This window comes from Poecilia latipinna, unplaced genomic scaffold (genome assembly GCF_001443285.1).
Source record: "Poecilia latipinna isolate Pla-1442-1.1 unplaced genomic scaffold, P_latipinna-1.0 Scaffold994, whole genome shotgun sequence".
NCBI lineage: Eukaryota > Metazoa > Chordata > Actinopteri > Cyprinodontiformes > Poeciliidae > Poecilia > Poecilia latipinna.
In genome coordinates this window covers 372,382-397,936 of record NW_015113610.1, presented here as the reverse complement: position 1 = coordinate 397,936, position 25,555 = coordinate 372,382, and the positions used below count along the sequence as shown (strand labels likewise).

Genomic DNA, 25,555 nt, shown 5'->3' with positions numbered 1-25,555 from the left:
ACTTTTCTTGCAGAAAAGTAGTTACAAAAGCATACAGATATGTAAAATCATATTCAACCACTATTCATTTTTCTGCCTTTGTAAGGGATTAATAATAAGATGACATATCAATAATCCTGACTGTGCAGCCTTCCAGGGGTCTCAATTAGGGCAGAAACTCAATGGTGACAGAATCTTTATTTAGAGGCCTCGTTCCTGATTTACGATTGCAGCAACAAATCAAAGGAGAGTCATTGGATTTTTCAAATGGTGACAAATCATCGACCTAAAATATCTACCCCTGTTGCCCAAAGCCACTGCAGGGCCTGCTCTTAATTAGCAATATAATTAGACATTGCGTTACTGGGGCAATCTGTGGGCTTTAATCAATCTGAACAAGAATACATTTCCACATCTGATTTCACTGTGCAGAATGCGGACAATGTTGTCACTGTCCAACGAGACACAGTTTTTTTTGGATATTGAAATGTTGAAATGTAATTCACCTTTATTCTAACTGGACTTATTAGTAGTCAATTTAAACAATCAAATCAAGGAATTCTGACACATGATTTGTAAAAACATAAAATTTACTGATATATACTGATATTGGAAGTGCGGGAATCTGCTGCAAAAGAAAGAACACAACAACAAAAAAAATCATAGCATAAGCTTTCCTTACCAGAGCGCAGTTGCTTGATCCGTCCATCGCTTGTATTTGGATCTATGGGCAGGAAGTCTTTGTACCAGGTGATTTCTGGGTCAGGTTTTCCACTGGCAGAACAGAGCATGGTAGCCGTTCGAGTTCTCTCCACCACTTTAAGCTGAGGACCCATGTCAATGTTAGGGAAGCCTGGTGGCAGAAGGTCCTCTGTGGAGGAAACAGGAAAAGAGGCCATGAAAAAGCACCGTCTTAGGAAGTCAAAACGTCTCCTAAACATGGATTTATGAGGAAAATCTCACTCAAACTTGTTTCTTTTTAGCTTTTTAGAATTTTGAGTTTTTGTCATTTTTTTCACAGCTCCAGCTTAATTTATCCTATCACCAATTCATATTCACAATGTTGTATCAATAAGGTGTTATTGCATCCTTATCTGTTTCCACGTTGTACCCCAAACCAACTTATGTTTCTATCCCAATTGGGATGCACAAACTTAACCACTGCCTCGCAGGTTATTTATATGTAGTAAATTATTTTGATAAATTGTGGAGACAAATTACCATAAATATGTTTAAATCTTAGATAATATTTTAAATACATATTGTCTGCTGAAAATTTCACCATATATACCTGAATGTTTCCCCTAAACCTACCCTAAGAATAACTGATTTAAGAAAACTTTACATAGATATGAAAAATTTCATAACTTCTGGTTCGTCAATTTTACTGAAATGTCAGTGATCAGCAGGCCGGATGTCAGTGATTTCCAGGCACATAGTACAAACATAAATCAAAGTAATCTGACTTCACAATTTGTTCCCTTGGAATTGGCCTCTGTTTCATTAAGAAGTTCCCACTCTGACCCTTCAACTTCAACATTTGAACACAACAATGCCACTCAACTATGCCTTTTACAGCTGTTCTTAGGAAAATTAGACTGAGAAGTAGATCATATGGTAAACTCAACAGAGTCACAATTCCACCAGGTGTGTGCTAATGGCTGCTGCTGCTAGTCTGGTGGAGCTTCGTGGTGAAGGCGTGCGGGAGGGAAGCTGTGTGAGGTGGACGCTCAGCTGGAGACTGCAGCTCCAAAAGAGGAGCTTTGTGGAAATAGTCAGCAATTTGTAAGAGGAAGCGTTCCATACAACCAATTTGTAAACTGCCGAGGCAATAAAGCATTTTTCTTTTATTTGAATTAAGATGTTGTCCTGAAAAACATCAGGTTTAAACCTAGAGTTATACAAACATATTTTCAAAATAGGATATCTTGTAGTATTATAACATAATAATGTCTAATGTTATTCCAAAAGACAAGTCCAGTTAATAAATGACACTGCCAAGCCATCATTCACCATAATGTGCTCTATCATTTTTTTTTCTTTTGAGAAATGTGATTGGTTATGACATGTTTTGTTTAATAAATGATGCACACGAGGTACTTCGTTAGACATATAGTATATTCCATTATCATTACTCTTAAACCACTTCAGACACCACCACACCAGTTGGCCCTTGTTCAAATATAAACAAAATCCAAGCAATTTTCCTAAAGCTAATAATCATGCATGATTGAACCATCATTTCAGTTTAAGAGATGACAGCTTAGTGCACTCTGTGGTCATTGTTCTCCTCCCTACTGTCTTTGGGCAATTAGTCCCATGGGTCAAATTGCCTGACCTTTTCTCTGGCTGGAGCCAGAACAGTGATTCATTCTCAGATGACAAGGGAAGTACCCAGAGCTGTAATATGCATCTGAAGCTCAAGGCCACATCCCAAATGGGAGAGGATTGACCGACTGAGATACTGGCCAGTGGCACAGCAGAGTAGCATTTGGCAAGCCAATGACCTCATGCCTATATTACAGTCATCACAGCGGCCTCTTTGCAACATGATAAGCACTAAATTAAGGAAAATTAGGACAGAAACTTGAATCACAGTTTTAGTTGGAGACCCCTAAATCAGGACATCTGGTGTTTATCAAGGGAGTTCTGGGAATGGAATACAAAAAGACAACTTCCAAATATGAGGGGAAGAAAACCTCATTGTCTCAAAACTAAATTGAGGCAGGTAGTCTCTGAGGCTGATATAAGACCACAATGAATATTTCAACGATAGGTTCAAACACTACAGGCATTTTCACTGTTATGTTTCGAGCTGTTTCCTCTCCATCACTTATTCATAACCATCTCTGTATTAATCCTTCATACCAGTTCATCTGAAGCCCACAAAAGCTTTAGCCGGCATTTTGCTTTACAAAGTTATACACCTGGTTCTTACAAACTCCCTTCTTCGAGTGTCATCAATGATCTATGTATAAGATACAATCGAAGGTGCTGCACTTATGTACGCCTCTTGCTAGGTCCCATCTGTTAGAAAAGCATATCTGCACAGGGTAGCTCTGCCTCACACCACGAGAGTTGTATCTGATGCATTTGATACCACTGGCCCTATCTGGACAACAAATTGCTCTAAATTCATGGTAGGAAAACATTAAACCGAGGCCACTACAGGCCACATTTGCAGAAGCGCGAGAATACACACTGACTAAGTGGATTTGAAACTAATTTGATTAGGCAGAAGACAGAGGGAATGTGCGCGAAGGAGCAAAAGAGGGCAGAAAGGTGGGTGAACAAGCAAACAAGAATGCTTGGATTATGGATTTAGGGATAGATTATACCACCATTACATCTGCTCTGACCTGATACGGCACCAGCAGCTTTCCTGAACAAACGGCATGTATGTTGGCTGCTCACTTTCCTGGAAATAGAGTCTGATACAATCTTTCGCCCTGAAGCTTACAGGCTGTGTCGATAAAGGCGGTCATGCAAAAATAAATAGATCACTCATCGGGGGAGTGGAACTTTAGGGTTAGCCAGCCTGGATATGAAGGCAACTGATATGGACAGAATCGTATCCCAGTGTTCTCAGAGGGCCAGTCCCCCATCACAGAAGAGCAAGTGCATTTCTTTCTGCACTTTGTGATGATGGATCAACTCATGCAAACTATTGATCAATGGCAAAATTGTGCACAGATTTGCTGAGAGTGGATCTCTACAATAAACTGACCAGTGCCAAGCCTTTGATAAGGTTATTGTGATTAGAATTATCTTGACCAAGTTAAAAAGGTGGGTCCTTCAAACTCTTGTCCTGGATAATCTCATGTCTCTTAACGTATTGTTGGCAAATCCATCTCTTGAAGAATTCAATTGTGTGACATCTGTTTTGCGCCCACCTGCGAATCCATGCATCTATTATGTTCAGCTTCTCCAAGGTCAGATTAAAAGGTCCACGAGGGAAACACAGACACGCCTTTTCCAGTAAAACTCGCCAGGGAGATCTCATCCAACAACAACAGTTCCAACAACAAATTCTGGGTCTGCCTTCTTCTTCTTAATAAGACATACCCAGAAACCTTCTGAACTGAGGCACCGAGTAAGCTCGCTTAACTAGATGCCAGATCCACCTCAGCTGAGACCTTTCAATGCACAGGAGCAGTGGCTCTACTCCCTGTTCCTGCTGGATGATGGAGCTTCTCAACTCTTCTTTAACTTTACAGAAAAGGCTCATTTTTGCCAGCTACACCCAGGATCTGATCTGTATTCTATGACCATGTTATTAAATCATAGACAGACGGGTGAATTGTGAGCTTCACTTTTTGCCTCAGCTTTTTCTTCACCACAATAGATGAGGGCAGTTCCTTCATTAATGCAGAAGACAATGCCATCTGTCTATCCATCTCATGCTCCATCCTACTATCCCTCATGAACAAGACACAGACCTGGAAGAATCAGCCATCTTTATTCTGTTCACTGTATAATTGCAAAGATTAATTTATTATTATCATGGAAAAACTGGGCACATGGTTATCTCATATAATACTATTTCACATCACATTAAGAGACTGGAAAAATAAAGGGTCTTGTTTTTTGCTCGTTACAGCATACCAAATTCCTAATTATAACTGGTGTTGCATGATGCACTGAGTGACAGAAGTGTCTCTGATTAAAGAAGTCCATTTTGTAATACAGGCACAAGTTCAGCTCTGTGACTACATCCACTGCAAGCTCAGATGTGGAATGAAGGCGTCTCAGTCATGCCTTGAAGGGGACTAATTAAAACAGCTTTAATTAGCACTTTACTCAGGCACATGCATTTCTAGGGCCTTTCTCCACTGACTGACCTGCACAAATCCTGAAAATCTCAAAGTTGCTTAGACCAATTTGCTACAGTATCACACATGACACTTAATCCCTAGGTGTTAGTGCTCTGCCCTACAGCTACCCAAGCAAATGAATCCCTAATACCAGAAGGTTCTTGCCGTACATTGGTCAGGATTTTATGCTGCATACGGGATGTTGACATTACCATACCGCACATCCCATAAATTTTTAAGTTAAGCCAACATCAGTGGCTTTACAAGTACAGGGTTCCGAGCCATCACTGATCTCCCAGAGTGGAGAGAGTCATAACTAATGATGAAGAGGGAGAGGTGAATCCCAGCAGACTGGGACTGCAGCAAAGTGCTGTGATGTGCTCCACCATACCCCGCACCTATTACTCATATTATTATTTTCACTTACGGCAATGATTTAATTTCATCAGCAGCCTAATCAGGTTAACTGATTACCCAGTGCTCCAGCATACAGACACAGGCCTGTGCACTAAAGCCACAGAGGGAGTATAGGGACACAGGCAGAGCGAGAGCAAAGGAAGGACACGGAGGTTGACAAAACTAATTTATGGTATAAATTACAAAGAAAGAATGTAATAAACATTATGGAAGTAGTTGAAGAAAACAATAGAAAAGTGTATTTTGCAAACAAAGGGGTACACTGTAGAGTTAAAAGTTTGAAAAAGAAAAAAAAAACTATTTACTACGATACTTTTCTGTAAGAATAACTAATCTATCAGGAGGTTTTTTCAAGAAAGTAGACATAATCCACCATATTGATTCCTATTGTTTGATAACAGTTCAGTTTGCAGATGCAAAGTAGAAATAGTTTGTCTTTTAAAAAAAAAAAAACATTGTAGGCAGCAGTTGATGTTTTCCTGTGATTATCTATCTTTGTTGGTTTCTGTTTTGCACGCAGTTGTGCCTTGGAGTAAAGCTTTTAAGAGCTAATAGGTTTTAAACACAAAGTGTGAAAGCTAATTTGTAATAGCAATACTAAAACACATCTACTTTCTCTCCCATTCTCTCTTCTGTTTTGTCAAATTCTTTGAATAATATTACCAGTAAGAGACCTGTTAAATTGCTTAAGAAAACATGCTGGGGACAGTGGCAAAGAAAAACCCAGGGACAGAGAAGAATAGCAACACAGGAGAAATCTAATCACAGTGTCTCTGGCCCCGGCACCGATAGCCCTCTCCAAGATAGCCATCTCAGCTGAATAAGGGTTATTATACAACCAGCACTCAACCTCTACCCTCTACTCCATTCCCAGAAAGACATCTGATGTCCTATTAGTATTCTCAGCAACAAGCACATCTAGCTACCAAGGGCAACATTTACATCAAAATCTTCCAAAAATACAACCCAGAGAAACACATAAAATGAGGAAACGAGGGAAATTAAGAGGGTCATCATTTTGGATATTGATAGATGGATGGATGGTCCCGTGAACATATAATAAAATGTTATGTGGCTTAATAGGTAATGGATAAAACATTCATTATCTGAGCCTGAAATGTTGTCAGACTAATGTGACCAAAAGCCTACGACGGACGTCTATATTTTAGTTTTAGATAATGACAGACTAAAAAAAAAACTTATAAATTCACTTTCCCAAATACAAACGGAGATTATGAGCACCAGCACCCCTTGTGACCCTGCAAGCAGAAGTGTGTAAGATAATGGATGAATGGATTTGACTACAGTTGACTTAAAAATGTGAAGCAGTGACAGAAAAGGCTGGTAAATACAAAAGGCAAAATAATAAAGTAGGAAGCTAAGCTGTTTACATTCTGTTGAAATTGGTTCAAAACGTCTTTGTGTGAAAAGAAGTTGCATCTTGAACCTCAAACTCTGCAAATCCAGCAACCTTTTAAATGCAACTTTAATGTTTCCATTATACCTTTAATTCTAAATGACACAAAATGAGGCCAAGTTCTTGTGAAGAATAACAATGAAAATGCATAACCCAAACACTTTTTCTTTTGCAGTGAGGTTGAATGACTGACATATCTGGGGATAGGTTAAATTTAACAATTAAGAAATTAAGAAATATCAATTTAACTCAGAAAGAGCTATTTTCTGTACACAGATTCTAGCCCGTCAGACACATCTCACCCCTAAGGATTTTGGGTTAAGGTCTACAAACCCCTGGGGAGAAAAGGGATAAAGTGGATGCCATTAAGGGAAATGCCTCCCCATACAGATATGTCAGCCAGTCACGTCTGGTTTAAAAGGTGGGTGGCTCTGAATGTGCTTTTCTAATGGTGTGTGTGTGTGTGTGTGTGTGTGTGTGTGTGTGTGCGTGCGTGTGTGTGTGTATGCAGGGGTGGGATTGTGTAATGAGGATTAGTGGGCACCTTGAAACTTGACACCAGTTTATGACATAATGTGGAAGGCAGTGCAGCTATAATAAATATATATTTTTTGAACACAATTTCATAATTGCAGTGTTTCTGCTAAATAACAAATGCAATGACAAATCACATGTGAATAACTGCTAATTCATAAAAAAAAAACATGGCAGGATCTTATGAAGGCTTTTAGAGTGACTAGCCCTTTACTCATATTTTGGAGTTGCTATTTATGTGCTGTTTTTGTAAAATTCTAATGGGAGATTTTACAGAAGAGCTATGGATTAACCACTTTCAAATGACAAACGTAACTTTAATTTAGTGTGCAATGCCATGGAGCATAAATTAGGTTAGAGCACAGTCTAATTCACAGGTTTAGAAGTTCCTGTTCTGTGATGATACCACTAAGGTCAAATACTTGTAGGAATAAAAAAAAGAAAGAAAGAAAGAAAGAAAGCAGCCAAGAAGGGTGGTATTAGGGTTTCCAATTTGGTCACATTTTGAGTTTTCACATTTGTGTATTTCAGTTGATGCTGTGCTGATGGCATACTCAAACCAAAAATCTTCAGCAGGGAGTTTAATAATAATGTTTAAATAATATGTATCCATTTCAAAATTACACATTTTATCTCTGTGGTAAACTTCAATGGCATGTAGGCTGAAAATGATTTACAAATGTATCATATTCTGTTTTTATTTATGATTTACGTAATGTTCCAAATTAATTGAAACGGGGGTTGTATTAATATGTGAAATAGCTCTTCGGTTTAAATTTTATGTTTCTTAGATTCCTTTAAACATTTTATATGTTTATTGGCTTGCTATTTATCTTGAACCACTTTCTCTTAACTGTGATGTAGTTTACTATTATTCTTTCCTATAAAAGAGGAAAGAAGAATAAGCTTGTTACTTTGGTCTTTGTTCCAACTTAACCACAATAACTGTGCACACAGCAGCTCTAAGGTACCTAGGATTTTTAAGTCTATTAACCGTCAGCCCTGAGGTGCTCACAGCATGACCCCCATGTTGTATAAATTCAGTCACCTGGGTTGTTGGGTGATGTATATGCATGAGGCTAGCAGTTCAGGCCACTTCCCCTTGCTGTTCTTTATGCATGAGCTGGGCCACTCCTTCAGTTTCAACAGGATCCACATCTTCCTCCTAATTCTCCTTTGATGTGGTCCAAAGAGCAATTCCCCTTTTTAGTTTTTTTTTTTTTTTTTTTCAAAATAAATATGTACATTTAAAACTGATTAAATCAGTGTTTTGTTTTCAACATTTTTCAGCAACTGGCCCTGTGCAGCTGCATATATCATGCCACTTGGTAAGTATGACCGTTTGTATATGTACACTTTTCACAGCAGTGATTACATAATTGTAGCAAACTCTTTAACATATTCAGCAAGGCAACAATAATGTATTTCCATCCAATTTACAAGCTGAATTTTAATTAAGTAAAAATGAAGAGAGGAGTTCAATGCATATAACTGGTTCTTTCTGTTGAATTCCTTTTTATTGCGACATATTAGCAACTCCCAGATGGTAATACTGACGTGTGATTTTATGGGATATTTCTCTCATATTCCCCTTGAAATGCTGGGAAGTTTCACTGATGCTGTGTTGAAAAAACATGAAACAAGAAAAGTGTTTAATTTGAAACTGTGGGAAAGTTTGCTTGTTCTCCCTGTTCTCGACACTATGCCTGTCCAGATTGATTGGGTAACTCTGGTTTCCTCGTCCAGAAAAAAGAAAATCCTAACTTGTTCAGGCACTTGAGTTTGTGTTTAGATGACTGCTTATTTTGGAAAACAGCTAAGACAGGCTCCAATCAACCTGCAAACATTAGAAGGTTGAAATAATGTGCAAAGTTGATATTGGGACATCTGGGAGTCTTGTTATGAAATTGTGCAACTGCATCACAGCAACTTAAAATACCATGAAAAAGTTTATTTTTTTTAGAAAATTTTCAATGTTTGACAGGATCGACAAAAAGGGGATTTTTAATACAAAAATCTTATGTCTGTGGCCAACACAGCAATGGTGAAATGCTTAACTCTCCCTGACACCATCCACAAAGGGAGTAAGTCACAAAAGGTCATTGCTAAGTATGATGCCTGATCACAGGAGACTCAGAAGGTGTGTGAATAGACTCCACGCGCTGTAGATACATACTTTTCAGCAACCTATAAATTCTTTAATATTATAATAATATATCAACTTGTGAATTGAAACTATGTTTTCCACTTTTGAATGACTTCCATCCATCCATCCATCCATCCATCCATCCATCCATCCATCCATCCATCCATCCATCCATCCATATCCATCCATCCATCCATCCATCCATCCATTCATTTTCTTTACACCCTTGTCCCTTAGTGGGGTCGGCAGGGGTGCTGGTGCCTATCTTACAGAAATCAATTATCATTTCAAGTCAACTGTTATTGAGTTGCACTTGGATATGATATTTGGTGTAATTAAACAAACATGCAATAAATTAGCATCTATCAGTAAGCTTATCAGTTAGACACTTGCCTCTGTGCCATTCACAATTCAATTCAATTCAAAAGTACACACCCTATAATGGTGGTAGTACAGACAGTGAGTGCATATCTAGGATAACCATAGCTGCTCTGTTTATGCAGGAATCATATAAAACCACATTAAGATCCCAAAAGATCAGGAGAGAGCCTTCCCTCTTAAAGACCTCAGGGAAACTTCCTCTACTTCCACCTCAATCACCATCACCTTAATTCTTTCCATATTTTCCTCCCGTATCTTTCATGCAACCACTTAGCTTATGTCTCTGTTCTTCAACCTCCGATCACACCCGATTACAGCACGATAAATTCAGAGGATCAAAGGATTCAATGGCTATAAACTTTCATCCTAGTGAATTTCTTCAAGACTGAACTTTATTTTAATATAAGAAAGGTAAAGGGCTGACTGCATTCAATCAGGAACTGAAAAATACAGCTATAGAAGTACAAGTGATGCATGAGGAGGAAAAGGTTAAAGGTAAGTGGAGAGACAGCTTCTGAGAGAAAAAAAAAGAAAGAAGAAAAGCCAAAGTCACTCAAGGACAGCGAAGGAGACATCTCTGAGAAAACAACACAAAACTTTTTAAGCTTCCAATAAGAGATCAGGGGTATGGGGGCCATTCATGTGGTCAACATCCACCTATTGATTTGCCGTTCGTGCCTCACCTGCCCTTCTCTGCCCACCAATAACAGCACTGGAGTTCCTGCTCAGCAGTGAGTAGCACCTTATAAGCAGCTTAAAAACAGAATTACAGGAGGACCAATAATCAAAACTAGCTAACTCTTTAATACAGTTTGTCAAACAAAGGAAACAAAGTAAACTAAAATGTTCACTATTTCAGCACTGCACAGAAAGGAATAAAATAAGGACATTTACTTCCTGTTAAAAGCACATATGTGTATGAGCACATAACCTTTTGCCAACTGTTATTGAACTAAACAGCACTACATTGATTTATAATTTACAGTTGGTGACAGCAAGATTTGTTTGAAAACAAGAATGGACTTGTTGCCAGGGACAAGTTGGAGATGATGCAAGAGGCAAACAAAGCAAGCGTCGGTCCTTTTGGAGAAACATCAAGGCCTAAGCTCTCTTAATAGAGCCATTACATTTCCTACTCAGTCAACATCAAGCATCCATGGACAAGTGCTTTTGTGACCAGTCTGATTAACATCTTTGCTGGCAGTTTAAGACCTATTCAGACATGCAAATCAATGTAGAAACTTAGGATATCTGCATCATGGCCAACAAATTCACTCAAGCACTTGAACTTATAAACATGACTACTGTAGAGTGAGGTGTACATATGCTGTTATTTTATTTATTCTTTCTTCAGTCATATTACTCTTGTAACCTTTTAACTTTTCTTATTACTCTTCAGACTTTTTTTCCCAACCTCTAGCAGTATGTCATTTTTGCTCTTTCTCGAGCTATTGGAGACAAGTGGAAGAGGGCAAAGGCCATCTCAAATGCAGGCAGACAGGAAGAGAAGACAGATATGTTGCTGATACTGCCAAGCTTATTCTTCACTGTCTCATTACCGGATGGCCAATGCCTGCCTGCTGGCCCTTTCTCTCTCTCACACTTTTTTTTTTTCCTTTGTCTCCAGCTCTTAGCTGAACACACATACACATCAGACACAAACGCCACACAAACCAAACAGTCTGACAGGCTGACCGTTTACCTCTGCACACACACGTCAGGACAAAAACCTGCTTTCTCTCTCACACATGCACGCACACACCTGCTCTTGTTTCCTTTTGCATTTATTTATTTATTTTTTAAAATTTAGTCAAAGACAAACGTGCCTCTTCAGAGCAAACACAAGGCTTTGTGGGCAACCCCATTCAACATCAAGGCAGCATGAATTAGTAAAACAAAGACATAAAGAGGACAAAAACCAAGCCAAAAACAAATCGATACAAAAAAAAGGCCAAACAAAATAATCCTCAAAAATAATAGGAATAGTTAAGAGTCTTAATGCATCTCTACCATCATATACTTGTGGATCAATGTAAGCAGAACATTGCTAGTTAAAATACGACCAAGGCGTTACAAATTAGGAAGTAGAATACTACTGAATTGTATGTAATTTTATACTATCTATATATCTTGATATATGTAGTTAGCATATAACTACTATATATAGTTAGTAAGTTTACATATAACTATATATGTCCACTTCATATGTTTGCTGGTCCTCCTCCAAGGACTCCCAGAGGACTCTGTGAACGTCTTAGTGGAGCCAGATGGCCCCCATCTTAGGTATTCAGCTGTGGCAGTGAAGTAACAGCCAAGGAGGTGTCACAGTCAAAGCTAAATGCAACCGCCATTGCCATCAACATATGAGCACACACGCACATACAGAACTGAACAACATAATAGGAAGTGAGACTTTGTTATTGTCAGCTTTTTAAGTTTAAAAAAAGTTAAGAGAGAAGTTCTGTTTAAAGTTTTAGTGCGTCTGTGTCATGGTATGTTTATTGTCTAAGTACTATGTTTGCGCAAGTACATATTTGGAATGCACTTTTGTATCTCTGTTGGTGTGCATGTCCTTAAAAGTGATGATGTATGTGTGGGGAGAACAGTGAGCTGTTATTCATTGCATTTAAAACTAAAAAGATATTTCATTGAGTCATAGCAAACCAGTTCCTCTCTAGGAATGAGAATGTTAGGAAAGTTCTGATCTATGCTTGCTCGTAAGGTAAGACAAACACCCACTTCTTTATCCAGAAGAAATGCATGCAATTCCTACTTGTTGGCATATTTATCTTATCAGTTGTGAAAGTATGGACTTCTTTAACTGCTGCTCTAATAGTTGATCAAAAATGTTTCTGTGCATTTGCATTTGATAAAGAATCAATGTGGGTTCCAATGTGCATGCTGCTGAGAATACGCGCACCGCACATTTCCGGCCAAGCCACCCATCATAGCTCCCCGTTTTCTGCCTCTCTAAATCCCAGACCACATCCCCTCTGTTTACTGGAAATGCTTCCCTTGTGCCTTGTCCCATATCCTGTAATCCTTTGCCATGTTCCAAGAACCCATGTTCAGCTATTGTCCTCCTCACCTGTTCTACACTGCCAATCATCCACATCACCTTCTGTTGTCTCCCTTCATCTATTGCCAACTTTTCTTGAATTTTAAATCCTTGTATTTTCTGCTGTTCCTCTTCCTCAACTCTAATTGCCTTTCACTCATAATGTTCAGTCTTCTTTACTTTCACCCTTCGAAATCTTTATTTTCCTATTTGTGTATTCTCTTGACAGATATTACATATCGCTAATGTTGTTAGAGGTTTCTTTTCTATGTTCTATTCTGATCTTGATGGGTTAATTCACGGAGCCTGGGCCCAGTTAAGGATGGAAAACGGGACATTTCTGCCATCCTCCGCAGACATACATCTGTCAAATTCTCCTCCATCAACACACTTACATGCATATTTCAATTCTTTGTCTCGCCTGCCCAGGAGATGTGCCTTCTTCCTCTTGGCCCTGGAGTGGATCTTAATAACTTCACATTTGTTATCATCTTGTGTGGACTGCTCAGGATTTGTTCTGTGCTCCAACCGAGGGCCCTAGTGTGCATGTTCCCGAGAATTCAGTTTTGCATGTTTGTTGTTGTGCAGTCTTTATGCTTGCCCAAGCTTATTTTGCCAAGGACTTTTGAGATGGGAATGCTAAAATCCTCCATAAACAAAATAAGCTTTGAATGTTGAGCAGACTTTGATTTTAGATGTGCAGAGAAATCAGCTAGTGACGATCTATTCATCCATCCTTAGTACATCCCGCTATTTTCATGGTCATGGGAAGCCAGCAGTCATCAGGCGAGATGCATGATAAAACCTGGATAAATCACCAGTCCATCACAGGACAACACAGTGACACAAAGGAGATACACACCTGGATGCTAATACCTATAACTAATTTAGCATATTGAATCAACTTAACAGTTATGTTCTTGGACTATGGGAAGAAGCCAGCGTACACGGATACAACCCATCCATGCATCTGGAGAACATGCAGACTCCATGCAAAGATCGTAGGCTGGGTCTTTCTGGGATTTTAACCCAACATGTTGTTCTGACTGGTGACTGGAATGTGAGAATTCTAAGACGTATCTGCTCTGATCACCTAGAAACTCAAAAATCACATCTTTTTAACATTCGGCATGTTATTAAGGGGTCCTCTAAGCCCCTTCAAAAACCATATAATTAAAACGTATGTACACATACAAACTGAGATCGACATTGGCAGATTAAACAATTATAAAAATCAGACATAAGAAATCAGTTACAAAATCATTATTGTTGCATTTCAAACTTTTTGCTGTTAGATTTTCTATGTTTCGTCATTTGCCAGTCACAGATTAATTAAAAGGCTGCCCTAACAGTCAAATGTCTTAAATGTACTTGGTCAAGAAAGAAAAAAAAAAAAAAAAAGAATGTGTGGGTAAAGCAATTTAAAGGCAAAAATAATGCAGGTAATTTACAAAATGGACAGACAGCAGTCAAATAGCTTACTCCAGGTTAAGTTATTCAAATTGCAACTGTATTTCTACACTAGAGGAACTCGCACCTTCGTCGAAACATTGCAGGTATGTGTCTAACAATGACTAAGCTATGTTGGGCAAGGTTTGCCCTCTCTGGCGCAACGTTCCCACCAGACAAATGCTGCCCACACCAGTGCTGGTGGATCTGACAGCCAGAAAGGCCTGGTGTTTGTGCTGCCAGCCCTCTAGCATTAGCTCAGCTTCATCCAGGCCTGGAATCAAGGCAGATGGCAGTGGAATAGAAAAGAGGAAAAAGACACTGTGCTGTGTGGGTCTATATATTGGAAGCCGTCAGCAAAAGGTGGAATGAAAAAGACGAAATCGGGTAGGAAGCAACATGTTTGTTCACCGTAACAACATCATCATCATGACCTTAAATGTTATCTTGTCAACACTTCATCTAAAATTGCTTTTTATCATGAACTACTGTGTACTATATAGTTATTTTACTCCTGCTGCAGCAGATACATGTATCTGTGGGCACTCTTGTACGGGATGTCCAAGCACATCTGTCAGCTGCTGTGGCCTCTCTGTAGATACACAATCAATCCAATTCATCAAGGGACTTTAAGGGCTGCCAATGACAGGCTGAGCTATTACTTGAATGACAGCTGATTAGTCTCATAAAAAAAAAAAAAAAAATTGATTAACAGCCCTCAACATTTCAGCAGCAAAAGAGTTGGTGGTTGCCATGTTTCCTTTTGTTTTAGATACATTAACATGGTTTTGGTACATCAGATTTTTTATTTTATTTTTTCCAGACTTAACATTTCTTGAACCTGGCAAGTAAAACCTTTGCACATGAAATCTCACCCTTTAAAATATAATACTGTATGTTTCTACACATAGACCAAATTGGATTTAGCAAAAGATTTATTTTAAATTTGGCCCTTTTTTTATAGATAAAACATATTATAATAATTTCAGCTTCACAAAGTATGATATGTGTAAAATAAAAATGAACTGTCCCAAAGTTGAGCTTGGGTGTTGATGTCCTATGCAAAAAAACTAAATTCTAACCAACTAGATTTAATTTGCTATAAATCCTTCAAAAACATTCAATACAAAATAAAAATACATTGCTAATTGATGCTGCTTATAGTTATATTATTATTATTTTTTTGACTATTTGACTTGCTACCTGAAACGTACTGAAATGTGAAAGTTTCAGTACCTCTTGAGCAGAAAGTCACAGATTGAAATTCCAGACACAAAAAATGCTGCTCTAGTAAATGCGCTGCATAAATCCATGATCTTCTCACAGGGGAGAAAAAATTAAAAAGCAGGAGGCTTTACCTCTGATGATGGTGAGCTTGGCGCTGACGGAATTCTCGCCTGCGCTGTTCTCTGCTAGACACTCGTAGATATTCTCATCACGTGGTGCTCGGAGAGGTTGGATTCTGAGCACAGCGCCAGCACCCTCGTCAAACTCAATGGTCTGTGAAATGAAGCATAAGGAGTAAAGTTTGGCTATGTTTGTTTGGGATTTCAATTTAAATACCACCATTTTTTTTAAGTTGGCAGCAAAGTGTAAGTAAAGAGTAGATCACCAGAGAAAGCAACCAGCGATGGACAACATGGAGCTGAAATTTATCACAACCTGTTTTGCAATTTTCTTTCAAGTGATTATAAACAATATTACAATCCAACACAGTTTTCTGGGAAATAATCATTGCTTTACTTTGCTGACTTCTACAGAAAATTTGCTACTTTAATCAACCAATTACATTAGTGCAAGAAGCTAAAGATACACAATAATAAAGAGTCATACATTGAAACATGACAAGGAATTTGTTTATGCTTTATGAAAACTCAATATGAAAAAAAAAAACAACAACAAAAAACAGTTTGGGCTTCAAAAGTAACAGTCATACTATCAGATTTTGTGTTTGTCATTGACTATATTTATTTATATTGTCAGATGGACATAAGTATGAATATTGTCCCACTGTGATCGGTTAACATGTAGACAAGTGCACCACAAATGTGGTTTATTCTATTCTTCTGAAACCAAACAATGCAAAAAAAATAAAAAATAAAAAATAAAAAAATCCATTAAAGACAGAGTTTCCCTCAACACAATTTGTGTTTTCATCTTGTTTTACAACTGCAATTATGCCTCTTTTCTGCTTTGTTCTTGTGTTTCTAAGGTTTGTTGAAAGTCCTTGGAACAACAAAGACGGATAACATATGGGTTAGGATTGTGGTTGAGAAATAGGAATTACATAAACAGTAACTGTTCAGTTATGTTCTGTTTATATGAAGTTTGTGAAGGACTCTATTAACATTGCAGACAGATTGTGGCCACCGGGTTGGTGTTTGGACAACCTAATCTGATCCGACTGAAAATCAATAGATCAATAGGTGCAAAACTAGAATTTTGATGGCGTCAGTTGTGAAATAATCGGCCTCAGCTTTTTGCACAAACCGTTGTCTTCTGACCTCTTTTCTTTGGTCTAATTTGGATAAACCAGTCAAGGATGATGATTAGATTCCAAGCCTGACGGCATAAACCACAGTTCTAGTGTCTACCCCTCTTAAATGGAAGCTTATACCATTACAACCAAGGCTTTACTGCTCCAACCGTCTGAGCAATGTGTGACTTTGAACCACAAACAGGAGCCTTCAGCAGCTCTGCTGTTTGGGTGACGCACATCCAGGCCTGAGCAGCTAATTAGGCTAAAAACACTGCAGAGCATGCCACCGTGATCAATATCAAAGCAGCTGTCTAGAGGGTAGAGAGGATAAGAACAGAAATGAAACTACAACTTCAAAGCCCACTTTACCAATTTTTATGCCCAGCTAAATGGGAACCGTCCATTCGGCTGGGCTCCTTCGTGCCCTTGGCTTTGTTTTCCATTTATCATGCAGAGGAGGAGCAAGCACAAACAGAACTTGTCTTTTTATTTTATCCTCAGTTGGGATTCTGCTCTTCCTGTTGATGCTTGTCATTTTTTTTTTTTTTCACTTTTGCTTTTCAGAGCCTTCCCTCACGGTTTCCCTCACGCCGCTACGCATGAATGTGCAGGTTCGGATGTATGCATAGATCTGAGTGCTGTCACTGTTAAATAAAGCAACTTTTTTTAATTAAGAGACATTGAGCATCAGTCAAGACTCTTAGAGATGCCATCTGGGATGCCTGCCGAGAAGTGAATAACAAACATCATGAATAACGCACATGCATAATCATGCAGTCAGGGCTGCTTCAAGAAAAAAAACAAAAAAAAAAACAGCTCTGGTAAAATGTGACAATAACAGAGTCAGTCAAGTGCAAAAAGGACACAGTTTGTGGAATGTGAGGGATCAGCACTTCAATGCTGGGCAGCGGTAGCTAATGATAGACATGTAAATGTTCAAAGGTTAAAAGAAGTAAATCCACGAAAGGTGCGATGTGTTTTCTACATCAATTTGTAAAAATCCTGAGGGGAAAGTTAAAATAATGAGCCTTTTCAAAATTGCTATGATAAACTCAAGCTGAAAGAAAACGGCTCACAAGATGGTAAAACAGAGTAACTGAAAGTCAAAACAGTTGTAATTGTACAGAGTTTTGTGAAGGTATTCATATGCCTTGACCTTTTCCACATCATGTTATGTTACAGTCACAAACTTGAATGTATTTTTCTCAAAGTTTCATGTGGTAGAGCAATACAAAGAAGCACATAATTGAGACATTAAGGGACATGGATTTGTAGATAATAATAAAAAGAAATTCTCCCTCCCCCAAGAGATGATTTGGTAGAGCCATTTTTAACTGCACTACTAGCTTTGCTCATCCACAGCTTTCCTGTCCCTGCTGAAGAAAAGCATCATTGCTGCCACCAACATGTGTTCATTCAAGGTCATATGCAGTGTACATAAACACATTGTGATTTGCCTGTTGACAAATTTGGTCTTATTTGTATTTATTTATTTATGACCATAGAAGCTTAATTTACATTCTAACTATGTTGCTTACACGGTTTGAGGCTAACTGAATCACACGACTTTACAAGTTTCTTTCCACACTGACTTTCATCGTTCCCATCGTTCATGGGAGTCAGATTTGTGCAGTGCCAAACTAATAGTTGTTCTATCAAGAGACTTCAACCTGAGCAGTTGGAATGTGTAGTTTCTGCAGAGATATAATAGTTGTCTCAGTTCCCTCTGTTAAAGCTCTCTTCTCCCAACTAGTCAACTTAGACAGATGGCTATGACTTTGTAGGTTTGCAGTTGTGCTATACTTTTTTCCGGTTTCTGTTAATAAACTCACCGGTGCACAGTGATTTGGGATGTTGTTTTATAAGCTAGCCCTACCAATAACTTCTCCATATTTTTGTTTCTGAGTGTTGCTCTGTGCTCCGTGGTTTTCATGTTGCTTTTTAGTTTATATACTATTGTTCTTCATAAAAGCCCTCACGTAACGATTACATTTATAATAACAGTACATTACACTGGTAGGCTCCACTTAGTAGCGATGCATTATTTAGTGCTGATCTATCACATAAAGTTGTAAAATAGTAAACTGAAGCTTGTGATTGTAACAAGGCAAATGTGTGAAAAGTTCAACGTTTGTGACTACTACATGAAGGAATAAAGAGGGCACTTAAGAGCCCACTACTATGCAATCAGAATCAATAGCAAAAAACAAGATGTCCTCCATTTTCACACAGCACCAAAATCTTTTTAATATGATTAATTCCATTACATGTTTTCAAGTTGTATTTAATAATTCACTTTAACAGACCCGCATGTGAGCATTTAGAGTTAGGGTTAGCATTTAGGTATGACATGACAGTAACATAAACTGTCTCCCCACATTAAGTCAGCTCAGCACACCTACAGATAGCAGAAAGGCACAGCATAATTCACAAACTTACCTCTATGCGCTGAGAGTTCACCTTCTTTCCTTTCTTGTTCCAACTAACTTTTGGCTTGGGGTCGCCTGTTGCCTGGCAGACAAAGGAGACCACTCCGCCCGAGACACCAATCTGGTCAACAGGAACTTTAGTGAACTCTGGCTTTGCTGGAGAGCAAAGAAAAACATATATTACCACAGGCTATAAGATAAATGCTGCAGCACTGGTGCTAACTCAGTTCCTTTAATTACATTTCACAAAGAACTCACTTCCAAATGTCAACCAAGTGCATGTGCAAGCATCCACACATACTTTATCTTGGTCTGTATCTAATTTTCACTTTGCACATCTCCTTGTATCCACTCCTCAAACTGTAGTGCTCTACAACTTTCAAATTTATATGATAATGCCCAGGTTGTGATGATTATAAGCTTAAACATGTATCATTTCACAAAAAAAAGAACAAAGGACAAAGGACAAGGTCCAGTGAAGACGCAAATTCTTTGGAAAAGGTCATTAACCCTCCTGTGGTCTTAGCACGACGCTCAGGAGGAGCATGGCAGATGTCATGGTTGAACAACAGGGAAGCAGTGGGGGTGTCCCGTCAGACCGTCAGTACCTAAAACCATCCCTAGCCCCCCCCAAAAACCTTGTAAAAGCGTATGCAGGATCAGTGTGACCCTGCTGGATTGTGAACAGGGTAAAAAGCTTGCGGTGTTCAATCTACCCTGTCCCTTAAGACCAGGGGCGAGTTAAAGCTGTGACCTGATATGAGAGAGTTTTCCTCTTTATGGTAACAGCTAACTTATTTCTACTACAGAACAGTGAAAAACAATCATTAGTTGAACTGCTCAAATAGAAAATGCCTCAGTTGTTTTAACTAAAAACCAACGGTGAAAATAGCCGTCGCAGTCCATCAAAAGTTTAACACACGTTTGGGTTAAAGTAGGTTTAAGAGAACAAACTGGATGGAAAAAGAGAGAAAAAAAAAACCTACAGCCTCCTGGGGAACTTGTTAAATCTGAATCACACAGATATACGGCAATGATCAAACGGCCAAGCGCACAACATCAAATTAATAATTGAGGGACCACGGGCCGACACAGGTCTCCAAGCACTGCTAAACACATATGAGGGAGAATTCCTGCATTCATTATCAGGCAAAGAGAGGTGGGAAGAAGGAGAATGAACCAAAAAGAAATGGCATGAGACATGGCAGAGGAAAAGAAGAAGCATGAGCGCTCTGCCTCAGGAAAATAGGGCAAGTACACTCAAAGTTCAACTCACTGCCTCCAAATATTAAGCCAAATATTTCACAATACTGTGAAAGGATAAAACCAACCACTACGCAGCTCTTCCAACCAAGTAAGTGTTTAATTCATAATAAGATTATTAGGGACTAACAAGGATACACAACAACACATTTTTGTTTTTCACTCTTAAAGCTGCATCCTTGCATCATTATGCTGTCTGTGCTGGAAAACTGCAACACCAATAATAGGATTTTAAAAAGAAAAGAAAAAAAAGAAAGCCCAACAAAATGAACTTAGAACAAAACTTTAAACTTTTTCTCACTGTATATTTCACACATATGTATTTAGAAATACTATAAAGGTTGCGGTGTAAATTGAGCACCTTTGCCTTGTCGTCATCTTAAGGAAGTGGCTTACTTCATCTTCCTGCTGCATAAAATGATCCCTACTGGCATTTACACTTTCAATTTCCATCCTAAACATCTCTGTGCAGCTTTACACAACACAGCTTCTCCAGATTTGACCTTCCTTTACAATGTGCCCTCTGTTGAGACAGAAGAGGGCTTTACACACAGCAAGCCCATGGCAGTGGTTCTTACTGAAGGCCGGCATTCTTTGATTAGTTTTCCCGTGGACTGTTTGACATTTCCACCCAGTTGCATTCTCCCCCTCTCTCCGGCTTCACAAGTTGAGGGAGATGTAAAATAAATGTGAATGCCTGGGTGTCTGGCTGAATTTACCTCCTGACAGATTTTGGATTTTTTTTTTTTTTTTGCTATACAATGTACTGTATATAGTTTTGAGTATTACTTGAGGTAGGGTTTAAATAAAATAGGCAGTCAGCCAAAAAGAGAGCTGTGAAGAAGAAACAAAAAAAAAAAAACAGATGGGATAGAAATAAAAATGGAAAATGACACAGTCATGAATGACAGGACGAGTGAAGGAGCAGGAAAGGTCAGTGGTGGAGGGAATGCTAGAAGAGTAGAGAAAGAAGGTGACAGGAGGTCTAGAAGCTCTGAAATTGGTAAGAATTAGTGTGGTATAAAAAGTGCTGGGCAACTCATCAAAAAGTTTTCCTAACTTTAACAAATTCTAGCTCGTACTATTTGTAACTCACAATTGCCAAGCTGATCTACTTCTTGAGGGTCTATTTATCGCCTAAAGAAGAAATGTGTATATGCTGAGAACACAGAAATGTGTATATGATGACAACACACCAAGCATTTTTCTAATCTCATCTTTGACACATCAGAATACATTCTGTCATATGTTAATTTCAGTCGCACTTTTAAAATTATCACTTGCATCTAAACCTCATGCTCCTTAGTGCATCTCACAATTAGAAGATGTGGATGTATAAGAAGGCCATGCTTTTTTTTTTAGCTATTCAAAAGAAGTAAGGCTTGTGCACATAGTGTCTTCTACATGTGGAAAGAAAAGTTTCTTTATAATAAAAACAGCCTTAACGGGTCAGAAAATATAATAAAACCTTTACACAAAGCACTAAAAGCCAATGATAAAACTTTCAAATGTATTCTACAAGTAACTATAACAAGCAAAGAGGCATTAAAACAGGAGTCATTTGAGTAAAAAAAAAAGTCTGGTCAGGAGTCTGGAAGTAGACCCCTGCACAATCTAGAGATGAAGACGTTTCCAATAATCTAAATGAGAAACAAAATAAGTCGATGACCAGCCTCACGTTTACGTTTTGAAGCTAACAATTTTATTTTTGAAATATTTTCCAACTGAAATAAATTTCAGACCAGATTTTAGGAGTGACTGGTTCTAGAAATGGATTGGCAAAACACATCCGTTCTTCAGATTTGACAACAGAGGTGGATATACAGTAAATGACTGTTTTGTTGCCTAATTTGTGAAATGATGCTTCAGAGTCCTTATTGTAGAAGTACAACTAGGTGCCAGCTCTGTACATTTAGCATAGAATATTTACCTTTTATTAAATTCTATGTAAAAGACTTAGTAGAAAAAATATTGGTACTAAAACATAACGGCATGGAACTGCACAAAAAAAGGCTGGTTGAATCTAAGACTAAATTTTCTTGATAAGAACCAGAAATCCCCACCATGTCATGCATTTATTAAGGTGCTGTGGTGCACAGCTGTAAGATCGACCACAACCTAAAGTATTGTCTAAAAACACTTCCTCAAGAGGTACAATGCTCTCTTTTGTTGGATTTTTTATTTTTTAGTATTTAGTGCGTTTAATTGATACATACACCAGATTTTATTCTTTTGACATATCTATTTTTTTTTTTTTTTTTTTTCATTCAGCAGACGCACAGATAAAATCCAAAGGAGAAAAGATGGGAATACATTGAAAATATTTGTCTTCCATGTCTTTTGCTGATTTTCTTTATCTGTATTGTTTGTGCAGAGATGGTTCATTTTAAAAGAACCAGTATGCGTTTTTATGCACAAACCATCAAGAACCTCTTCAGCTGGATGTGGGCTTGTGAATTAAAATTACACTGCAATTACTACAGGGGGTATGGCGTTTATGATTGTGTGAACTCTGATGAGCATAATTAACCTTTTTTCCTGTTCTCTTTTGCTATGTGCCTCTGGGCCTCATCTGCCAGTTAGTGCTGACTTTAAGCCCTGCTCTTTTTTTCCTGAAATTTTAACCTCACCACTGCACCAGTAATTGTAGGGTGGAAAAGGTTGAACAGTGTCTGGATTTTAAGTGCTTAAAATGTTTTGTGGTCATGAGTGATGGCACAGACCAGTCCAAAATATCAACAGGTACTTTCACAATGTGTCCTGTAATAAATCGGGCTCGACCTCTAGATAGGTTGTGACATCAGGATCAAATAAAATGCACTGCTAAACCGAGTAGAAGCTTTCAGGCTTTTTGTCCATTTATAGTGCTAGGTAACATTGACAGCTGAGCAAATTGAGTAGGTAAAGTTGCTAAAGTGTTAAACTGCAAGATTACACCACTGACACTTTGATTATTTCAATTCTGTGACCTTTTTTTCCTCCCCATACTCTCGAGAAGTGAGATCCTTGCAGAGTGGCAAGTACATAAACAAAAAAATTTACATTAGTAAAAGAATCGTCGCACAAACTGTAATTTTGAATTTTATTTTAAACATTGTTTCTATTTATAATGCTATAACCTCTCATTAAACAGGCGATGTGCCAGTTCAGAAAGCAAAAGTGCAAAGTAAAACATTACCTAAATGCATATTCTTTATTAATACTCCGATGTACATTAGAATTTGCATGCATTATTTTAAGATTTAGCAAAAAACCACCGGTTGCATTTCAGTTAAGTGAAAATTTGCAAAGGTTCAATATTTTGACCACATAATTATAATTTGGCTAGAAAGAGGTTGCAACACAAAACAGATTTATGGATCAATAAGAAAGAAACATGTCATGTCTTCCAATATTAAGGCATATAAAGAAACCTTTTACTGAAAAAGAAAAACACATTTGCATTTGGATTAAAAACAGAACCGTTAAGGGATTGCCTTCCTGACATATTTGCTTAAACTATATTCTCTGATGAGAACTACAAGGAATTTGTAGTTTTTACACCTGAAGTGGCAAAATGTGAAAATGATAGGACATCGCATTCTGTGTAGCATCTTTTGGTGTTATGATGAGGTAGAGTATTCAAGCTAAAAAAAAAAGAAAAACAAAACAAACAAAAAAACAGTAAGAAATTGTGTGGTTCTTTATCTATCTGTGCCATTTCTTAAATATGTCTTTCCATTTACTGCAACATGTGTAAAAAGTCCATCAATATAAACACAAGTAAGCATGCATTATCTTCACATACAGGACATTGAAAGGACATTTCTCCTGCAGTGGACATTTGTCCCTTTCAACGTCTCCCCTCTATTCCCTAAGCTTTTCTCAAACAGGCTGAGGTACAGCAGAGCCCAGATAAGCACACAGAGTCCAGTCTTTATCAGGCTGGCAGTGGGACATGGCCTCAGCTAAAATAGCCAGCAATGGGGGCACTGCTATCTTCACACCTCCCCAAGAATAGAACTGATCAACGCATAAGGGGATGCTCAGAAAAAAAAGAAGTGGGGGGGGGAGGGGGGACACTCACACTGTGCACACAGACGCATGTTTAGCTAATACAGCAACCACCTGCTACTGGCCGCTACCTCTGCTGGACCCGATAACACAGAACACACAAGCACTGCAATTTTAATGTGGTGGAGAGTGGGAGGTGGGAATGTGAATATGAGATGGCTCCATTTACAGTACTTTACTGTTGTTGTTTGATGGGGAGGAGGGCTGTAAAAGGAGGTGGGGGCTGGCTTTATGACTAATACCGTAATTGGCAGAAAAAGGTTCTCTACTCATAAATAGGAGCCATTATCCACTGAATTAGCAAAGTGGGAGACAAAATGATGCAGAGCCATTCAGTGATTTGCCGAGAAAGGAAGAGAACTGGTAAAGAGCACTTGTTATCTATCTTGCTACAAATAGGGAGCTCACAGCACATTTACCAGCAACATCTGAAAAGAACACCTGGCAACTGTGTCAACTCCCCTCGAAAATAAAATAGATTAAGCTAGCTACATCTTCTTTTGTAAATTGGAAACCCCTAAAATGTATTATTTGCTGAAGATGTATATTCAAATAATTCCAAAGCTTTATTTTTCATTATTTGATTATTTAGTTTTTTCTCTTAAAATAGTAGCATAAAAATACATAGTTTTTTTCACATATTTAAATAATAATCACTACCAAGCAAGGGCATTATTTTATCTCTAATTTTAGAATATTTATATTCTTGTTTAGCATATTTATATTGATGTGAAAACAATAAAGCTACTTTAACTAACATTGAACTCAACATACGTTCTATCCCTTCCACAGATCTGTATGGAATATTTTTGAATGTTTATTTGTTTGGAAATCAGGCTGACCTATTATTTTGCATTTGTATATTTAGGCAATGTTATGCAGAAGCATATTTAATGGCCATTTAAATTTGATGAAATTCAATGATTGTCTTCAAATCTAAAGACCTCATAGTGGCATAAAAGATATAACAGGGATAAATTTATAAATAAATTACATATATAAACTATATAAAAAGTACTATGAAAAAAATGCATTATGAGAAAAAAAACACAAAGACAGTAGCAAATCTAAAATCTATTCACTGTTAAATAAAGTAACTATATATATATATATATATATATATATATATATATATA

General features: G+C 38.0%; 1 protein-coding gene across 8 annotated transcripts in view; it reads right to left on the bottom strand.

Moving 5' to 3' along the window:
- The window catches only part of LOC106958541 (receptor-type tyrosine-protein phosphatase S-like), a 206,013-nt gene that overhangs the window by 36,104 nt on the left and 144,354 nt on the right, over positions 1 to 25,555 (bottom strand). For all 8 annotated transcript variants that reach the window (XM_015050489.1, XM_015050492.1, XM_015050493.1 and 5 more), the window contains 3 exons: positions 19,114 to 19,259; positions 15,554 to 15,695; positions 662 to 850 (listed from right to left, as the gene is read on the bottom strand). In XM_015050489.1, the coding sequence (XP_014905975.1) occupies positions 662 to 850; positions 15,554 to 15,695; positions 19,114 to 19,259 (477 nt within the window). The remainder of the gene's footprint in view (positions 1 to 661; positions 851 to 15,553; positions 15,696 to 19,113; positions 19,260 to 25,555) is intronic.